The sequence below is a fragment of the Ascaphus truei genome, chromosome 1 (genome assembly GCF_040206685.1).
Source record: "Ascaphus truei isolate aAscTru1 chromosome 1, aAscTru1.hap1, whole genome shotgun sequence".
NCBI lineage: Eukaryota > Metazoa > Chordata > Amphibia > Anura > Ascaphidae > Ascaphus > Ascaphus truei.
In genome coordinates this window covers 307,259,763-307,282,173 of record NC_134483.1, presented here as the reverse complement: position 1 = coordinate 307,282,173, position 22,411 = coordinate 307,259,763, and the positions used below count along the sequence as shown (strand labels likewise).

Genomic DNA, 22,411 nt, shown 5'->3' with positions numbered 1-22,411 from the left:
CTTGAAGCTTCTTAATGTTGGCCTTTCATCATGTATGAGTACTGGTTACAATAACATATCTTGGAATGTGTAGTAATATATACTGTATGTAGTATCTATGGATATATGTACACACACACACACAGTGTATAACTAATATATATATATATATATATATATATATATATATATATATATATATATATATATATATATATATATATATGTTTTAAACATGTAAATTTGTCTAGAGTTTATTTAACACAATATATATATGATGCTTCCTTGTGAAAACACAGTATTCAAAGAAAACAGGCCTTATGTTAGTGAAATATACATGATCTGACCCTTTAACAATATGGGCCTAATATTATGAAGCACATAATTCATTCGCCTTGATCACCATTTAAATAGGTTTCATACAAGGCCTACTTACTGCCATCAATATGTTCAGTGTAGAACTGGATTAAATAGATATATTATATGTTGTAACACTACAGGCCTTGTAAACTCACAAAAGGCCTTGTTTGATGTTAACTCCAAATTGGACACAGCTGACTCTAATAGGCCCTCAAACATAATTACCCTGTAATGTTTAAACCTTTAAATAAGTCTGAGCAATATAACAATCCCTGTTTATATATAAGGCCTTAAATACCGTAAAGTACACACACACACATATATATATATTTCATTGTTCGTTTTTGAGACATATATATATATATCTATTTTAAAATATACATATGTATATGTTTTTATGAGATATCTATATATCTATCTATATATATATATATATATATATATATATATATATATATATATATATATATATATATAGATAGATATATAGATATATAGATATCTAGATATACACACATAGTCAAACTGTGTGAGACAGACAGAGAGTTAACCAGACAGAAAGATACACACAGTGAAATGTTGAAAAAAAGACAGAGAAAAACATTAGCAGGTGTGTGTGTATATCTCATTATACACTGGCGACCAACTTTATTCTTAGTTGGCTAGCTCCGCGAATTTCAGAGTATCCCGGTGATGTGCGGTTTTGTATCATTTTCTCCCGGGGTGTATAGCGTTATTTCCGCGGCAGTGATTTAAGCATTTTATTCCGGCTGGCTGCAATACTGCAATGCCGTGTAAAAACGCATGGGGGCGTTTGTGAGCTGTTGCCTTTGAAGCCGAGAAATTCATGAATTGTAATGCAGTATATACTGTACATATACAGTATATACTGTATAACAACAACCCCTATAACCCCTAACATACACATACAGTACTGTATATGCACATCAATGATACTATAGGCCGTCCCCTGGTGAGATGTGTTTGCAGCAGAGAGAGAACCGCTGCTCTCTCTGCGCAAACATCGGCGCATTAAAAATTATTTAAAATACATTTTTATTGATAGTGTAGATGTGCAGGGGGTCTCTGGAGCTGAACTGCATTGGTTTCAGGTCTGGGGACCCCCTGCTCACCGAGATACAGCCCCATTTATGAGGTGCCGGTATCCCTCTGCATTTAAAGGTCCCGATCACGTGATCGCGGCCTGTAAACAAAGCAGAGGGATACCGGCACCCCCTAAAGGGGCCTGTATCTCGGGAAGCAGGGGTCCCCAGACCTAAAACCAAAACATTTCTGCTCCGGAGACCATCTGCACATGTACAGTATGAATAAAAAACATATATAAATAAACACTCGTTCCTTACCTTAGCGGCTATGTGCTACGGTAATGAAGCAGCATTTCTGTATTTTAATAATATTGTACAGTGAGCAGGGGGTTCCCTGAGCCAGAAATTAATGCTCAGGGACCCCCCCTGCTCCTGCACAATATTATTAAAATACAGAAATGCTGCTTCATTACCATAGCGGATAGCCGCTAAGGCAATGAAGGGGTTAACTCACCGTGCCCGCTTTATTGTGGGTAGCGGGGGTGGGTGAAGGGGGTATTTGGCCCTTGGTGTGAGTTTAGGACTTGCGGGGGCGTTGCGGGTGCACTTAACCCCTTCACGACCGTAGCTGTTAATACCGCTACGGTCATGAAGTGGTTAAGCCCTCCCGCTACCCCCCGCAAGCCCTAAACAAGCACCGTTGGGGCTAATACCCCCTTCACCCACCCCCGCTACCCACAATAAAAAAAACTCACACACAGCAGCCACCAAAAAATAAATAAATAAATCTAAATAAATAAATAAATAAATGACTATAAATAAATACATTTGAAATACATTTTTATTTATAGTGTAGATGTGCAGGGGGTCTCCGGAGCTGAACCGCGTTGGTTTCAGGTCGGGGGACCCCCTGCTTCCCGAGAAACAACCCCCTTTATGAGGTGCCGGTATCCCTCTGCGTTTAAAGGGCCCGATCAGGTGATCGCGGCCTGTAAACCAAGCAGAGCAGAGGGATACCGGCACCCCCTTAAGGGGCCTGTATCTCGGGGAGCAGGGGGTCCCCGGACCTAAAACCACAGTGGGTCAGCTCCGGAGACCCTCTGCACATCTACATTATCAATAAAAATGTATTTTAAATGTATTTATTTATATTCATTTATTTATTTAGATTTATTTATTAATTGTACTGCTGCTGCTGTGTGTGAATTTTTTTTATTGTGGGTAGTGGGGGTGGGTGAAGGGGGTATTAGCCCCATCGGTGGTTGTTTAGGGCTTGCGGGGGGGGTAGCGGGTACACTTAACCCCTTCACGACCGTAGCGGTACTAACTGCTACGGCCGTGAAGGGGTTAAGTGCACCCGCAACCCCCCCGCAAGTCCTAAACTCACACCAAGGGCCAAACACCCCCTTCACCCATCCCCGCTACCCACAATAAAAAAAATTCACGCACTGCAGCCCCACAATTAATAAATAAATCTAAATAAATAAATAAATACATGAAGAGAAATAAATATATACTGTATATATATACTGTATATATACAGTATATATATATATATATATATAACAATCCCTATACATATACAGTATATACTGTGTATATATATATATATGACAAACAAAAAAGAAGAAAAAAGCAGCGCCTCTATTAAGCCAAAACCATAAAGTGCATAAACTATATAAAATAATTAATAATTAATAAATTATAATAGTATATGATAAATAAACAATATAAACTATATAGTATAAAATATATATATATAATCAAATCAATGAAACTATAAACCATGAACTAATTCAATAAATATATGAATATAAATATGCAACATGAAACATCAAAAACAGAGAAAAAAGAGTATAAAAACCAGTCCTCAAAAATAAGTCCAGTATTGATGTGGGTTCCGGTATGAAGGGTCTCCGGCAGCTCTCAGTGTGGTCAAACCAAGTCCACAGTGAATCTAGGGGAAAAAAAGGAAGAGAGAGCGCACGCCCATAGCGTAAAATTGTATTTTAATGAGGGGAGGGGGAAAGGGGGGTAAAAAATGCACTCACAAGGGTACAATAAAATCAAGCATTGCGTGATATAATCACCACCATCCGGTACGTGTCTGCAACGTCTTGGGGCAGTCCCAGTCTTGCAGTCTCAGGATCGTACTCCTAAACAGATGTCCAGAGCAGATGGTATTCACTCCTGCAGTATACACTGGCGACACACTTTATTCGAGCTCGGCTAGTCCCACGAATTCGGGTATACCCGGGTGTATTGAGGTTTGTGACTGTTTTCTGCCCGAGTGCATTGGGTTATTTTCCAGGCAGGGATTGAAGCATTTTATTCCCGCTGGCTGCAATACTACACAGTATATATATATATATATACTGCATTACAATTCATGAATTTATGCCATCTGGTAGACACGCGAAGCATTGCAGCCTATTAAATCCTAATCATTATCATTTAACAGATCAGCCGCCCGTCAGCCAGGCATGAACCCAGGCTGGGAAGGCAAACGCAACGGGGCTTGTCAGAGGTGAGGAGCGGCGCATTCCAGGTATCTGCCAGGTACATACTGGGTATTTGCTCGAATAAAGTGTGTCGGTGCAGTAAGAGTCCTGTAAGATGGCTCCGTGTTGTAGGAGCTTCTGCAGCAGTGCGCATGGATCAGTCCGTTCCAGCGCTCGTTGATGACGTCGGTGTCAATGCATCTGACGTGATGACGCTCCCTGACGCGCTTCGTCCCTCTCGGGTAACTTTCTCAAAGGGTAGTCAACCCTTTGAGAAAGTTACCCGAGAGTGACGAAACGCGTCAGGGAGCGTCATCACGTCAGATGCATTGACACTGACGTCATCAACGAGCGCTGGAACGGACTGATCCATGCGCACTGCTGCAGAAGCTCCTACAACACGGAGCCATCTTACAGGACTCTTATACTGCAGGAGTGAATACCATCTGCTCTGGACATCTGTTTAGGAGTACGATCCTGAGACTGCAAGACTGGGACTGCCCCAAGACGTTGCAGACACGTACCGGATGGTGGTGATTATATCACGCAATGCTTGATTTTATTGTACCCTTGTGAGTGCATTTTTTACCCCCCTTTCCCCCTCCCCTCATTAAAATACAATTTTACGCTATGGGCGTGCGCTCTCTCTTCCTTTTTTCCCCATATATATATATATATATATATATATATATATATATAAATATATATATATATATATATATATATATATATATATATATATATATTTATACACACAGTATATACACACACATGATGAACCAATATACAAATAAATGTAGAATGGTTATCAAAATCATATTGTCCTACAAATAACGCTTCTCCATACAGACAATAATAATAATAATAATCCATTTAATAATCCTAACTGATTTTACAATATAAAACATAACATTCCAATCCACACAGTACATTGCATTTACATTGTATAAATGATGCATAAAATCTATGCACCATATACATTCTGCAAATGAATGTTAACAATATCATTGCAAGCTACTGTACCAGTAAATACAAACACTTCCAAACAAGTCAACTATTTTAACCAATCAATTAAACAAAAATCAATATATACTGTAAGTACCAACCAGAAAACACAATTTAAAACCAAAGATAACCCTTACAATACCAAGGATTACATCTATCTAATTGTCTGGGAGCCCTGGGTCAGACCCACAGGTGTCTGCGGGGCCTCGGGTGGTTCCCTCGGGGGTCTGAGGAACTCACGGGTGCTCACTACGAGTCCTCGGTGCCCCCACAGAAGTGGGACCACACATCATCATCCCCGCACCTACAGGTCGGCGGTGCCCCCACAGAAGTGGGACCACACATCGTCATCCCCGCAGACTACGGGTCGGCGGTGCCCCCACAGAAGTGGGACCACACATCGTCATCCCCGCATGTGTCACCCGTGGAACCACCAGCCTGATACCCTTGGGATACCCGAAGATACCACAGGTGGTCTCCTGAGGTCCCACGCAGAACCACGGAACCAACCCTGAATGTAAAAAAAATAAACCTGGCCTATACATTCAATACATACACCCTTCCCCCCAACACCTACAGTACAATAATGTGCAAAATAACTATTATCCAGATATGGATAATAGATTAATTGCCCATTATTAAAAACATTAACTAGCATATACAAATAAATAAAGTACTACTGACCTCATCAATACGAAGTGTCCATGGCCAGCAACATCCTTGTCTTGTCCACAAAATACATTGCCAATACAAAGCCAATACATTGCAAGTACATTCAGATATCAATTAACCCCTTAAACACCTTATCAGATAATAACCGCAAAGGTGATTAAGGGGTTAAGCCACACAGGCCCGATACCCACCCTTCACCCATGAATTTGTACAGTGGCTTCATCATGCAACTATATACATTATAAATATATACTGTATATATATACAGAGAGAGATATATATATATATATATATATACAGTATATATATATATATATATATATATATATATATATATATATATATATATATATATATATATATATCACAGTATATATACACACGATGAACCAATATACAAATAAATGTAGAAGGGTTATCAAAAGCATACTGTCCTACAACCAAACACTTCTCCATACAGACACTACATTAAAATCAATTTCCTTTAATAATCCTAATTGATCTCACAATCTATATCATCACAAACCAATGAAAAACCTCACATTCCAATATATATGATGCATAAAATCTATGCACCATATACATTCTGCAAATGAATCAACCAAGTAAACAAAAATCAATTAGCAATCATTATTTACATCCCTAAACAATTCACACTCCATCAAGAACAATGAAACAATTAACTAATTCTCGCCTGGAGCAGAACAATTTAGCCTGTGAAAAAATACAGTATCGACCAGAATACAACCTTTAAAACCAAGGCAACACACAATACAATACCAAGGAATACATCTATCTAATTTTAAAATACTTTAAACTCACAATAAAGCATAGCAGCATAGACAAATTAATTTAAAACACATCAAATCAAGCTTTTAAAAGAACATCATTTCTTACCCTGTATGTATATATCTCTCTAGACATATATACATACATACATACAGTGGCAAGAAATGATATACCACAAAAAAAAAATACACATGTTAAAAAACCTTTTGATAAAATTAACAAGTTAAATAAAATACATTTCTTTAGTTCACTTACCATTACTTGGCCCCACCGACTCCTGTTGTGCAGCTTACTCACGAACCAATCCACGATCAGGAACCCATAAAATAAAAAAACATAAAATAATAAACATTAAACTAAAAATCCAAATCAATCCACGGGTCTTCTATTTGTAATCCATCTTCATCTGTATTCTTCTTTCTTCTATCTCCTTCCAGCGGGGCGGGGCGGGGTCTTCTCCCCATCTGCGGCCACGCCCTGGTCTTCTTTCTTGCCCGGAGGTCCTTCCTCCGCGGCGTCTGGCTTCAAAATGAGACGACATAGGCTTTTAAAGGCCTATGACGTCACATTTTTCGTCATGGTTCCCACGGTCCTAATTGGGCTGTGAAAACCATGTGTTTTGACAGACAAAAAAAAAATGATGACGTCACTTAAAGGCAATGACAGCACAGCCAATCAGAATGGCTTTGCTTCAATTGCCTTTAAGATGACGTCATGAAAAGACACATGGCCACCCTCACATGGTATGGTAGCCAATCAGAGCGTGGGAAGTCTTTCCCTACTCTGATTGGTTCAAGTACCATGTGTCTTTTCATGTATGTATGTCATGTATTTATTGTTTATGTATTTTAAATACACAGGGGGTGTACTGTATGTTGTTTATTGCAATGTTTATTGGGGGCAAATCAAATGTCCCCAATAAACATGCTATTCTGCCTTCATTGCCTTAGCGGCTATCAGCAAAGGTAATGAAGCAGCATTTCTGTATGGAGTTCCCACGCTCTGATTGGCTACCATACCATGTGAGGGCGGCCATGTGTCTTTTCATGAGGGGGGCTTACACAGATTAGTCAAAGCAGGGAAGTTTAGCAGACATAATAGGGGGAGGTGTTTTTACATAGATTACAGTGAAGGCAGGGAAGCTTCACACTCAATAGGGGAGGGTTTTTTACATAGATTACAGTGAAGGCAGGAGGTTTAAAACACAATAGGGGGAGGGTTTTTTACATAGATTACAGTGAAGGCAGGCAGGTTTAAAACACACAATAAAAATATGTATGTCATGTATTTATTGTTTATGTATTTTAAATACACAGGGGGTGTACTGTATGTTGTTTATTGCAATGTTTATTGGGGGCAAATCAAATGTCCCCAATAAACATGCTATTCTGCCTTCATTGCCTTAGCGGCTATCAGCTAAGGTAATGAAGCAGCATTTCTGTATTTTTAATAATATTGTGCAGGAGCAGGGGGTCCCTGAGCATTAATTTCTGGCTCAGGGAACCCCCTGCTCACTGTACAATATTATTAAAATACAGAAATGCTGCTTCATTACCATAGCACATAGCCGCTAAGGTAAGGAACGAGTGTTTATTTACATATGTTTTTTATTTATACTGTACATGTGCAGAGGGTCTCCGGAGCTGAACAGCATTGGTTTCAGGTCCGGGGACCCCCTGCTCCCCGAGATACAGGCCCCTTTAGGGGGTGCCGGTATCCCTCTGCTCTGCTTGCTTTACAGGCCGCGATCACGTGATCGGGCCCTTTAAACGCAGAGGGATACCGGCACCTTATAAAGGGGGCTGTATCTCGGGGAGCAGTGGGTCCCCCGGCCTGAAACCAACGCGGTTCAGCTCCCGAGACCCCCTGCACATCTACACTATAAATAAAAATGTATTTTAAATGAATTTATTTATATTGATTTATTTATTTATTTATTTAGATTTATTTATTTATTTTTTGGCGGCTGCTGTGTGTGAGTTTTTTTTTATTGTGGGTAGCGGGAGTGGGTGAAGGGGGTATTAGCCCCAACGGTGGCTGTTTAGGGCTTGCGGGGGGTAGCGGGAGGGCTTACCCTTTCATGACCGTAGCGGTATTAACTGCTACGGCCGTGAAGGGGTTAAGTGCACCCGCAACCCCCCCGCAAGTCCTAAACTCACACCAAGGGCCAAATACCCCCTTCACCCACCCCCGCTACCCACAATAAAGCGGGCACGGTGAGTTAACCCCTTCATTGCCTTAGCGGCTATCCGCTATGGTAATGAAGCAGCATTTCTGTATTTTTAATAATATTGTGCAGGAGCAGGGGGTCCCCTGAGCTTTGATTTCTGGCTCAGGGAACCCCCTGCTCACTGTACAATATTATTAAAATACAGAAATGCTGATTCGTTACCATAGCACATAGCCGCTAAGGTAAGGAAAGAGTGTTTATTTATACAGTAGAGGCAGCGATTATTCTAACAAAAACCAGTGGCAATTCCCCAAAAGACCCAGGTACACCCAGATACATTCTGAATACATTTCCTTAAACTAGCCCAAGCATTTTTGCATTGATTAATGGCCTATCAGATTAACAGGGGGGGTCCATGGCAGTCCAATTCAAACTGAATTGGACTGCCAGGGATCCCTGCTGTGTTAATCCTATGGGTCGTTAGTCAATGCAGAAATGCCTTAAACGTGCCTCAAACTAGCCAAGAACATACCCAGCACATACCCTGAATGTAACCCGGCTAGTTTAAGGCAAATGTTAGAATAAGCGTTGCCTCTACTGTATATGTGTTTTATTTATACTGTACATGTGCAGAGGGTCTCCGGAGCAGAAACGTTTTTGTTTTAAGTCCGGGGACCCCCTGCTCCCCAAGATACAGGCCCCTTGTGGGGGTGCCGGTATCCCTCTGCTTTGTTTACATGTCGCGGTCACGTGATCGGGCCCTTTAAACGCAAAGGGATACCGGCACCTCATAAAGGGGGCTGTATCTCAGGGAGCAGGGGGTCCTCCGGCCTGAAACCAAACGTGGTTCAGCTCCTGAGACCCCCTGCACATCTACACTATAAATAAAAATGTATTTTAAATGTATTTATTTATATTGATTTATTTATTTATTTATTTAGATTTATTTATTTATTTTTTGGCGGCTGCTGTGTGTGAGTTTTTTTTTATTGTGGGTAGCGGGAGTGGGTGAAGGGTGTATTAGCCCCAACGGTGGCTGTTTAAGGCTTGCGGGGGGCTTAACCCCTTCATGACCGTAGCGGTATTAACTGCTACGGCCGTGAAGGGGTTAAGTGCACCCGCAACCCCCCCGCAAGTCCTAAACTCCACCAAGGGCCAAATACCCCCTTCACCCTCACCCGCTACCCACAATAAAGCGGGCACGGTGAGTTAACCCCTTCATTGCCTTAGCGGCTATCCGCTATGGTAATGAAGCAGCATTTCTGTATTTTTAATAATATTGTGCAGGAGAAGGGGGTCCCCTGAGCTTTGATTTCTGGCTCCGGGAACCCCCTGCTCAATGAACAATATTATTAAAATACAGAAATGCTGCTTCGTTACCATAGCACATAGCCGCTAAGGTAAGGAACAAGTGTTTATTTATATATGTGTTTTATTTATACTGTACATGTGCAGAGGGTCTCCGGAGCAGAAACGTTTTTGTTTTAAGTCCGGGGACCCCCTGCTCCCCGAGATACAGGCCCCTTTAGGGAGTGCCGGTATCCCTCTGCTTTGTTTACATGTCGCGGTCACGTGATCGGGCACTTTAAACGCAGAGGGATACCGGCACCTCATAAAGGGGGCTGTATCTCGGGGAGCAGGGGGTCCCCCGACCTGAAACTAACACGGTTCAGCTCCAGGGAGACCCCCTGCAAATCTACACTATCAATAAAAATGTATTTTAAATAATTTTTAATGTGCCGATGTTTGCGCAGAGAGAGCAGCGGTTCTCTCTCTGCTGCAAACACATCTCGCCCCCCCAGCCTATAGTATCATTGATGTGCATATACAGTACTGTATGTGTATGTTAGGGGTTATAGGGGTTGTTGTTATACAGTATATATATATATATATATATATATATATATATATATATATATATATATATATATATATATATATATATACATATACATATAGAGAACAGAATACAATCAGCGCAAATTCCAAACACTTAGTGGGGTTGTAGTAATAAAAATATTAACTGCCCCTTGCCAATCAGTCAAACAGGAGGTGTTATACCTTACAATCTATTCTTGCTTGAATGCAGCAAATTAGGTCTGCGGCTCCACACTTGCCGCAATGGATAATGTAGAGAAGAAATGACCTAGGCGCAAATAAGCCAGGAAAGAGACAAAGAGAAAAATATCATAGGGCAGTATGTCTGTTACTTTCAGAGTTAAGGTGGTAAGATATACACTTACACTTAGTAAGCCAAATATAAACTTTTAATCCACCACTGGGATTCAGGAACACTGCTGCTGGGATTTCTTTGCTGTTTGCATGGATCTCAGACTCTCCACGTGTGCTGCTTGCTTCAGAGGTCACCTTTTCATCTGCAGCTGCGTGTCTCCTTAACATGGGATATAGCTCACCAGGGAGGGGGGAGGGGGGGAAGGGGAAAAGGGACAATGGAACAAAAAATAGTATAAAACCTTTTATTGTAAAAACTATCTAAAAAATAACAAACAGTATCTCACTCACATGTTGTGAAATAATTTCAAGCAGTTGAGATTTTGAATTGAGTCTCTCACACTCGTAGAGTAAGCTGTCCGGTCCACTGCACTGCTGCTAGCCTGGTTTACTTCCGCGTCACGTGCTCCGGCTCCAATTCTCGCGAGACTTCGACCTCCAATGACGTCACAGCGCTATCTACACTCCGTTCTGCAGCGCGTCTCACTCTGCTCGGTTTGCAATGCCTGCAATGTCTGCAGGGTCTGCCCTACGCGTTTCTCCTCTAGGGCTTCCTCAGGGGCATAATACCATTGTGTCTCCCCACCCCTGGTATATATACCCACCTCCTGTGACTGATTGGATTCTTGCAAACAATTATATTAAACACTTTACCTCCGTGACGGGTACTAATTAAAAACGAATGGTGAACACAAGATGAACAAAATGTCCCTATTACCCAGACTGGCGATACCTATGTGTACTTTAGGAAGAGAAAATTACATAATGTATACATTTGACAATACTGGTTTATGCCTTAGCCTATAGAGTCAATTGGTTATATTGCCAAAATATCTTGTTGCCCTAATCTAATCAGGGATCATATTGAGTACATAAACTAATCAGGGATCATATTGAGGAACATAAGTTAACCTCATATATACTATCTATTGGCACAATTAGATATATGTTGAATGACAACTAGAATCGCCAGGCTGGGTAACAGAAAGCACAACAAAATTTCATACACAGACAAGAACAATTAGAAGGTGAATTAAATGGAGCTTGATGCCCCTACCATTAAGACAAGTTGTATACATTGTTAAAGCTAGGATATGCTTATATACAATTTTTTTAAAAACTGCCAGAGCTCACTAAATTGGCATACTGCTGCGGCCAAGTTTATTCGAGCATTTGCCCGTTCTTGGCCGCAGCAGTAGCCTGGCGCGCGCCCGAGAGTGACGCGGAAGTAAACCAGGCTAGCAACAGTGCAGTGGACCGGAAAGCTTACTCTACGAGTGTGAGAGACTCAATTCAAACTCTCAACTGCTTGAAATTATTTCACAACATGTGAGTGAGATACTGTTTGTTATTTTTTAGATAGTTTTTACAATAAAAGGTTTTATACTATTTTTTGTTCCATTGTCCCTTTTCCCCTTCCCCCCTCCCCCCTCCCTGGTGAGCTATATCCCATGCTAAGGAGACACGCAGCTGCAGATGAAAAGGTGACCCCTGAAGCAAGCAGCACACGTGGAGAGTCTGAGATCCATGCAAACAGCAAAGAAATCCCAGCAGCAGTGTTCCTGAATCCCAGTGGTGGATTAAAGGCTTATATTTGGCTTACTAAGTGTACTGCTGCGGCCGAGTTTATTCGAGCATTTGCCCGTTCTCGGCCGCAGCAGTTACCTGGCGTGCGCCGGAGGGTGCCGGGCGCGCGCCGAAGCAGCGGAGGAGAGGCCCGCCGATCGCGGCTTCCCCCTCTCCTCTCCGGGTCCGCCGGGTCCCCCGGAACCCCCTGCCGCCATCCCCCACATCGCGGGACACCAGGGCTCCCTCGGGGAGCCCTGGACGTGCGTGCAGGGGGCGCAGGCACCCGATGACGCGTGACCGCGCATCGGAGACGCGCGGCACGCCGAGGGGCTGCCACTTGCAAGCCGGGAAATCTCCCGGCTTGCGGTACTGGCCACACTGCAATAAAGTGTGTCGCCAGTGTAAGTGTATATCTTACCACCTTAACTCTGAAAGTAACAGACATACTGCCCTATGATATTTTTCTCTTTGTCTCTTTCCTTGCTTATTTGCGCCTAGGTCATTTCTTCTATACATATACATATATATACTGCATTACAATTCATGAATTTATGCCATCTGGCGGTCACGCGAAGCATTGCAGCCTAGTAAATCCTGAACCATTATTAATTAACACATCAACCGCGCGTCAGCCGTGTAATGCGCCTGGCTGGGAAGGCAAAAGGAGCCAGGCATGCTCCGGGTGAACAGAGTGGCATTCCAGGAACATGCCAGGTACATGGCAGTGATTACTAAGAATAAATGCTGCTGCAGCAGTATGTCAGTGTAGCCAGTTTTTTCATAATGCCAACACTGTAGAATTTCTCACCCACATTGTTTTTTAATTAAAATCCTACACTTGTTTTGAGAATGTAGATTAAGTAAAAAACAATGTTACTTTCACAGTGAAAAGGCAATCTTAACCAAAAAATGTGTGCCAATTATTTCTACACATTCGAATTGGTGGTTTAAAAAAGGAGTGAAACATGGAACTTGAAGTCTGACCTTGACAAAAACCCACAAAAGATAACATTTAAATAGTTTCACATTCAGAAGAAAAAACCTACAACTCAAGTTTCACACATTGAGACGCAGCAATGGCAGAGAATACAACATTGAACAGCAATCCGCATAAATCTTATAAAATAATGATAGCAGAGGCCATCATATCAACTGAACAACACAAAGCCAACGTGGGGCAGATCTATGACTTGATCAGAAGTAAATATCCATATTACCAAGACCCGTGCCGCGCTGGAAATTTTAAATCATCTGTACGATTCACTTTATCAACAAATTATTGTTTTGAACGTGTCCAGGATAACCTACATGAAAGGTATGGATTTTGGCAGATTGCACCACAATTTAAAATTACCATGGAACATGGCACATATCTTCTGATAAATAGCATATTTATTCCTAATACCAATAGCAATGGGTTCGCTACTACTGTTCTGTCTGAATCAATACCTGCTGCAATATCTGCACCCTCCATTTCTGAAGCACAGATGCAAGATGAACATAACTACAATGATGTTTATCCAAACCTTTTTGGTCAAAACACATTAGAATGGCAAAACCAAGAACTGTACGTACCTCCGGACGTATTGTTTGAAGAAGGCAGTGCCGATTCCTATGAGCGCCTCATGGAGATGTGTGTCCTACAGGATTCAACGGTTGCCTCAACCATGGATGAAAATGCATTGTCTTTCTGGAGCGACCAGTTGCAGCCAAACGAAGTGTTACTTCTACAAGAATGGCAAATATAATAATTGTTATGCGTTGACTCACCGTTAAAAGTTTAAACTTTTTTCTATTCACCATTTTTACGCTAAATGCGTGGATACAGCATAACATTGCAGACAGCATAACATGTAGCGTTCACAAACACATTGTTTCCTATTATTATTATGCCCACAGTTGTCTGGAATGACGCGGAAGCAAGATAATGTAATGAGCACAGCATTTTAACAAGGCCAGGGACTGCACGACCTCTGGCTGTCAAGAAATCTAAATCTCCCCTTATCTCTTCATAAAGAGATAAGACTGCTGCTGAACTCAAACGATAGCTACTTACTATTTCCTCCTCACTCATCCCATCTAACAGGGTTCTCTCCCTGTACACACGCGGACGAGCCACAACTTCTCTCCTCTGTCTTCTCCTCTGATCTCCTGTCCCTCTCCCTGTCCCTCTCCCTGTCGTGTCCACGTGCCTATCCCTGTCACTGTCCCTGGCTCTGTCCCTCCCTTGCCCTATGTCATTCTCTTCATCAGCAAGCCACTCATGCAAAAGAATGTTACGACGTCTCCTAAACATGCGCAACATTTTGAAATCTGTAGCTGTGAATGAACAGGTAATGGCCGTGCTTTAAATAGCTATGGGATGATGTCAGGTGACTTTGTAAAATGCAACATGTTACATTAACATATTAAAGTACTTGGCTCCCAAGCTGTATCCATTTGATCTAAGAAGTATTATTTCTGTGTATTCAGCAGCCAATCCTGATATTTCACAATGATGTAACGTGAAGCTTTGTACAAGCATTAATTGTAAATTATTAGTGTAATGTGTAATGCATGTACCACTTCTGAACGCAACACTCAGTCATGTAATTATGATAAAAACCATGAGAATCACGTAGAAAAAGTTTGCTGCAACATGTCTAATTTGCCATGTTAGTGTCACATGTTCACAACAATTAATTCTCGTGTGCATATGCATACATTTATGGCATCAGGATAGTTGCTATTGAATCAGTTTGAAACGTGTAACAATGAGTAACTATTGTAGATGTGTGTATAAGTTAGCATGAAGTGCTTGTAATGCAACGTTTACAATGTAAACATGCAATGTGATTGACTGTCCAATCACGGACGTCATCAAAAAAGGGAAGACACAAACTACATGTAAACATGAGAAGAAAGATGTACATGAACGTTTAATGATGCGTTACACATTACAAGCATTGTCTAATGTAAAGCAACATGAATATACGGTGGATGTGTTAGATGTGTGACATGGGTAACATCATATAATAAATTGTCGCACAGTTCAGTAACATGTATGATATGATGTGATCTTCTCTTTTAAGAGTTGAGTATAGGTTTTTCCATTGACACATCATCACATGATGAGTAATGTGACACGCAAATGATGAAAACATATAAAAGTACAATGTTATGCAAATAATAAACGTCAGGTGTGACACAATGCAGTGAATGCCCCCCACACTGTAATGCTAAACACATTTGTATGGTGAGTAATAGAACGTAAACAGTACTATAATGTTATACGTCCCCGCTCCATTGACTCCATTGATGTACAGAAGAGTTTTTTTTTCTAAGTGCCGTTCCGGCAACCTTATTCTCCCCTCCAACTTGCCAACTTTAGTTGGCGGGACAAATTGGCCATGAAGTCTCAATTTCTTAGTGCCGATCAGCCCCGATGTGCTGATTTTGCTACTTGAATACAGCCGAATTAAAAAAATGGCGATAAGTGCCGAAAACCGGCTTATCGGCAGGCGACTGGCCATAACAAAATTATCGGATACGAAAACTGGCGAAATCAAGCAATTATCGGCGCTTACTGAATCTCAAACCCAATTTTGGCGGGAAAATGGCGAAAAAAGCCTTATCAACGCTTACTGCATGAGGCCCTAACTCTTGTTGTTTGTTTATTTTATTTTTAGATAATTTTGAGGCTGTAGCAGGTTGTCTCATAGTTGCAGCTATTATTTATGCCCTGTTTTAATTCTTCTAATTGAGTGCAAATCTTATCTTCTATGATTGCTAAAGACAAACCATTTTGGTTTTGTTTTGGTTCTTTCAAGCTAGCCTTAGTTTTGCTAATGCTTGATTTCCCACGGTGATGGCAAATTGAAGCACTTACAAAGTGCAAGACCGGCTACTGCCCGGAGGAAATACTGTAGCAGCCAAGCACGTGTTTTAACAAGTAAAACAGCTGTCTCCTTTACTGCTCTTAACAATTGTGCCGGTGGAGACCTTTGTAAAACACAACCCTTCTTCCATGTGGAAAGCTGCCAATTCAGAGGAACTATTTTGCATGATGTTCAGCATTTGAATTACTTTAAAAAACTTTGTAACATTTTGTAAACTGCCCCTGTGAGTTTCTCAGGTGGCATACATTTTCTTGAACATTCAGGTTGATTCTTGGGATTTGGCAAACACATTAATTGTTGAATTCTATATTAAATATATATTATTATTAAATTATATATTTAGGCAATATGTAGGCAAAATGTGTAGCTAAAAACTAGTCCACATGTTTAAAAGAATAATCAAACATTGATATAAATGCAAAATGAATTATTGTTGTACTGTTTATGTAATAATTCTGATCCAGTTAGTGAAATGGGCACGTTAGCACATAAGGCTTAGGCCCCTATTCAAGGTGCTGTGAAGCTACTTCTCTATCATATGTCAGAAAAGCCTGTGCGCCCCATTGAAATTCCCTGACAGCTTCCCAGCATATCAAAGACCTTATTGGTAATGATGGGCAAACATATAAAAGTTCGGCTTGCAAAGATTTCGCAGAATTTATGTAAATCATTGCAAAGCTGCGAATATTCAGCTATTATTTTTTATTTAAAATCTGTGCGAAAGGTTGGAAATTCGCCATTTTTCTTCTTTTCACTCGGAAAAAAAGCAAATATTTGATTTTCATTTTGTTTGTTTTTTTCTGTCTTGATTGTGAAATATATTGCATAATGAAATCTTTTATAAGCAAACAATAATAAAATGTAAAAAAGAGACGTGTTTGTTCGAACTCAGATGCATCTGCAAAGCTTCACACTTGCAAATAAAAGCTGTTTTCAAGGCGGATTCAAGCTTTGCTCATCTCTGCTTATTGGTAATGCACACTTTTGCTGTATATATTTTATAACATTTATTTTTGTTTTTTTCTATAGAATGGGTAATTTTCTCAATTAGAGGAGGATCCACAAAGCTCTGTTTATTGACTTAACATCTAGTTCATTGTTAAAGAATATCTTCAAAGCTCACAAACGATGCGTCATACTGCTAAGATGGCCTGGCGTTAACTTTAAAGTTAATGGTATGCAAAAGAGGTGTGGAACACCACAACGTATATCCACAGCAGGCCGTTAAAGTTAATGCGGGACTTAACATTTTAGGTCATGGCTATGCCTGGCATTAGGTGCTTCCGGCTCACAGACAACTTTTTGGCCTTGTCAAGGGTGCTGAAGTGACCCACTTTGGCTTCCTATATTGCCTGAGCATTACCCTAGACTAGGACAACATTATTTAGCCAAGACCTATGTATTAACCCATTCAAAGCCATAGGGGACATGAAGGAATGCATTATCAATGCCTCCATGGTCTCTAAGGTAGCCAAGGAGTTAATACAAAGACCTTAACTATCTATTGTATGGCATAGAGGTACAACCACTATGATATACAAGGGGATAACCAGGCCCTTAATTCCCCCCTGGTGGCCTAACCTGTAGAGATGGGGAACTGGTCTGAATCTGTTTTGGTTTGTTGACAAAATCTGATCTGCACAACAAAATCTGCCGTCGGATTGGGAATGAAAAAATCCAGGTAAATACATCCAAATCAACCATTAAATCCATTCCAAGAAAAATAAATGCAAACACTCTGCGCTTAATACTAAACAACAGTGAAAAGTGCTCATGTATTATAACACTGAAAGATAATGGTACAGATATAAGAGCTCAGTCCACCTGCTATAGAGAAGAATCCCTCATTAGGGAAGTCAGCCTAGGAAGGCTATACGGCTCTTCTCCCAAAACCAAAAGACAAAAAGAACTTAGCAGTAAAGAAGTCCTCCTTGGCACCAACAACTCCTCTGGAAGCATGATGATCAGGACAGTCCTTAATTAAAATTGTCCTTAATGCTGCAATATAAACACAGAAAAGCACACACAGCGCAGTAACGTTCAAACACCTTTTGGTTCATCACAGAGTTGCCATTGCTGCACTGTAGCAGCTGATATCACCTTTATGCAAGTCTTAAATTACTCCTCTATCAACATTATTGTTAGTGTGAGTAACTTCTAACATGAGCGAGAGCCATAGAGGTTGTGTATGCCATACAAAGGGTAGTAAGGTAGTTAGGGTGTTGGTATTAACCCTTTGGCTACCTTAGTTACCATGAAGGCATGCAATATGCATTCATGCCTTCATGGCACTATGGCTTCGAATGGGATAATACATTTTAAAAAATGTAAATTACAATGCAATGTATACCTGACATCTTCCTTAGAATATGGGTAACACAGGCCAGTGTTACTAGCAGCTAGCGCCGGGGTGTCTTATCCCGGCTTTAGCCTTTCATGCTGCCACGTTAGTCATGTGCAAATGAAGTCCCTAATGGCCATTGTTTTGGCATATAATTAGCTTTGTGGATACCCTGTAAACTCAGAGAAGCTAATGTCCACTACCTATATAGGTAACGTCACGGTATTTGCCCTCCATTAAGGAAGCTTTGTGGATCTGTGCCCCTTAATGCCATGTGTGCCTCTCTTTTGGGATCTTGTTAACTGCACATTTCATACAGTACAGTGAGAGGGCTCTAGTGGTACTGCATGATAAGTTTTAGGTCTCTTTTTGTTAAGGTACAGAAAGGTACAAAAAGTTGATTTTAATACATGTTCAAACAAAATATTTTGCAGCCATGGAGTCTGCAACAGTGTAAGTTACTCCTTTTTGACTGTGTTTCTTGGTACATTTTCATCTCTAGATATTTTATAAAAATATTGGTTCCACGCAATATTATGTTTGTGAATAAATGACAAAATTTGGGATGTGTATACTACAGGGTGCAAACTAAAGCTTTTACATGTAAATCACCATGAGAGTTTTTTTGTAGATGAGGTTGATTTATTGTTGACAAGTTTCCAAGTCCTTTTGAATCTCATATTAATGTATGTTTTCTGTTCCTATTTTTCCTGCAATAGACAACTGCAGTTTTAGATGACAGGTGGAGATTGCGGGATGACCAGCTTCGGCATGTTGCCATGGTGATGGCAAAAAGAAAGAGGGACTGGAGACTCCTAGCAAATAATCTGGGATTTCTAGAGAAGGATTGCATCTTCTTTGAAGCTCACCCTGTAGCCAAAGATCAGGTACTTAAAACTACTTGGTGCAGGTACAGTAGATTAATACACATTTGCTCATTTGGATTCACTTCTGAAGTTGTCCAAGCTCTGCATACAATGTGGACTGTGCCTAATAATGTAATGTCCTAGTCCCATTTGAATGTGGTGATATGGTAGTGAACAGACATCAGAACATAAAAAATGAATCTAAACATATAAAGTGCATTACAAACCGTATGCCACAACAATATACAATGCATCACCATATTTGTGTAGTTTCTGCTAAAAAAAATTCTTCTCCTTTCTAGATTCTGGATATGTTACTGCTGTGGAGAAATGCCTTTGCCAACCAAACTCAATCTCAATCCCTGCAGGAAGCACTGAAGAGAACTGGCAATGCTGATATTGTCAATGAGATCTTCTCTCTCAATTTTTAAACTGAATGAATCTCACCATGACTGGAAAACAGATGATAGCATTCCTTCGTCATCCATAAAAGAAGGAGTAAACATTGTACTATTCCAAATGACTTTATTTTAGATTAGTTTAAAGCATACTTATACGATATCTATTGTTTAAAAAAACAGGCACAAAAAATTGGACCCATAAAAAACTGTATGGTGCTCTAACTATGCCATCAATTGCTTGTTATAAGCATAATTCCTTCAAGTTGATAAACCTCATCGGGTGTGTAACCCTCGAATATCATCTGTATAGACCAAAGTTCCAAATGACACCAACAATCCACTATTTATATCGACTAGCTGGTCAGGATTCCACTGTCACTGTTGTAAGAATCCTCACTTAATAGTGTCCAAGCATAAATATATCGATATGGATAAATGCAGTATGGTGTACTGCAGCGTTTGCCAAACTTTTTTTTCTGTGACCCTGTTATTTTTGAACTTCTCCTTCGTGACCCACTAAAAAATGTATCGCCTATAGGTAAAATAAAACAGTTATGAATGTCCATACAGATTTCATATATTCTCCCAATCCTCTCTATTCTCTCTCTCCCCCCTCCATTCTCTCTCTGACCTGCACAGAAGCACACAGTCACTGACCTACAGACACTCACACAGACAGACCAACACAGACACTGACCACGCACAGACACCCACACAGACACAGCCACTGCTGGCCTGCACAGACACACAAACAGTCACTGATACACACACACACAGCCACTGACAGACACGCAGCCACTGACACACACGCAACCACTGACACTGATACACACACACACACAGACACTGATACACACACACACAGACACTGATACACACACAGAGACAGACAATGATACACACACACAGCCTCTGATATACACACACAGCACTGATACACACACACACTCACACACAGCCACTGACACACGCAGCCACACAGAGGCACTGCTACACACACACACACACACACACATACACACACTGATACACATGCACATACACACACTGATATACACACACACTGATACACACACACACTGATACACACACACAGACCCTGATACTGATACACACACACACATACACTGATACTGATACACACATACTGATACACACACACACTGACACACACACAGACACTGATACACACACACACAGACACTGATACACACACACACACACACACACACACACACACACACACACACACACACACACACACACACACACACACACACTGATACTGATACACACACACACTCTGATACACACACACACTGATACACACACAGCCACTGATACACACACACAGCCACTGATACACACACACAGCCACTTATACACACACACACACAGACAGACACTGATACACACACACACACACACACACACACACACGCACTGATACACACACAGACAGACACTGATACACACACACACACTGATACGGATACACACACACACACAGCCACTGATACACACACACGCACACACACACTCTCCCCTATACACACACAGACACACACAGTGAATTACAGACAGCGACGGATGTGAGTTACTGGAGGGGGGGGCAGGGGAGAGAGGAAAGGACAGCGATCCAAGCAGGTGGCTCCACCGCCTCCCCCTGCCCACCAGCGACTGCACAGCCAACGTTGTCTGCCCCCGCGCCCATCTCCCGCACCACACCCACACAGCCACTGCTGGACTGCACAGACACACACACAGTCACTGATACACACAACCACTGACAGACACACAGCCACTGACACACACACAGCCACTGACACTGATACACACACACACAGACACTGATACACACACACACAGACACTGATACACACACACACACACACACACACAGACACTGATACACACACACAGCCTCTGATACACACACACAGCACTGACACACACACACACACACACACACACACACACACACACACACACACACACACACACACACACACACACACACTCACACACAGACACTGATACACACACACAGACACTGATACACACACACAGCCACTGATACACACACACAGACACTGATACACACAGACAGACAGACACTGATACACACACACACACACACACACACACACACACACACACACACACACACACACACACACACACAGGCACTGATACACAAACACAGACAGACATTGATACACACACACACACACACACAGACAGACACTGATACACACACACACACACACACACAAACTGATACTGATACACACACACACACTCTCCCCTATACACACACAGACACACACAGTGAATTACAGACAGCAACGGATGTGAGTGACTGGAGGGGGGGGCGGGGGAGAGAGGAAAGGACAGCGATCCAAGCAGGCGGCTCCACCGCCTCCCCCTGCCCGCCAGCGGCTGCACAGCCACCATTGTCTGCCCCCGCGCCAACTGACTGGGTGGGTGGCTGGGAGACGGTGACTTAGACAGTGACTGGGTGGGTGGTAGATGGTGACAGTGACTGGGTGGGTGGGAGATGGTGACAGTGACTGGGTGGGTGGGAAACAGTGACTGGGTG

At 41.5% G+C, this 22,411-nt stretch overlaps 1 protein-coding gene across 1 annotated transcript in view; it reads left to right on the top strand.

Annotated features, from left to right (window-relative positions):
- Positions 1-20,971, top strand: part of LOC142470750 (uncharacterized) — a 347,019-nt gene extending 326,048 nt beyond the window's left edge. Inside the window, exons 7-8 of the mRNA XM_075577441.1 lie at positions 19,262-19,429; positions 19,711-20,971. Of these exons, the coding sequence (XP_075433556.1) occupies positions 19,262-19,429; positions 19,711-19,839 (297 nt within the window). The 3' untranslated portion in view covers positions 19,840-20,971. The remainder of the gene's footprint in view (positions 1-19,261; positions 19,430-19,710) is intronic.
- The last annotated feature ends 1,440 nt before the right edge of the window (positions 20,972-22,411 follow it).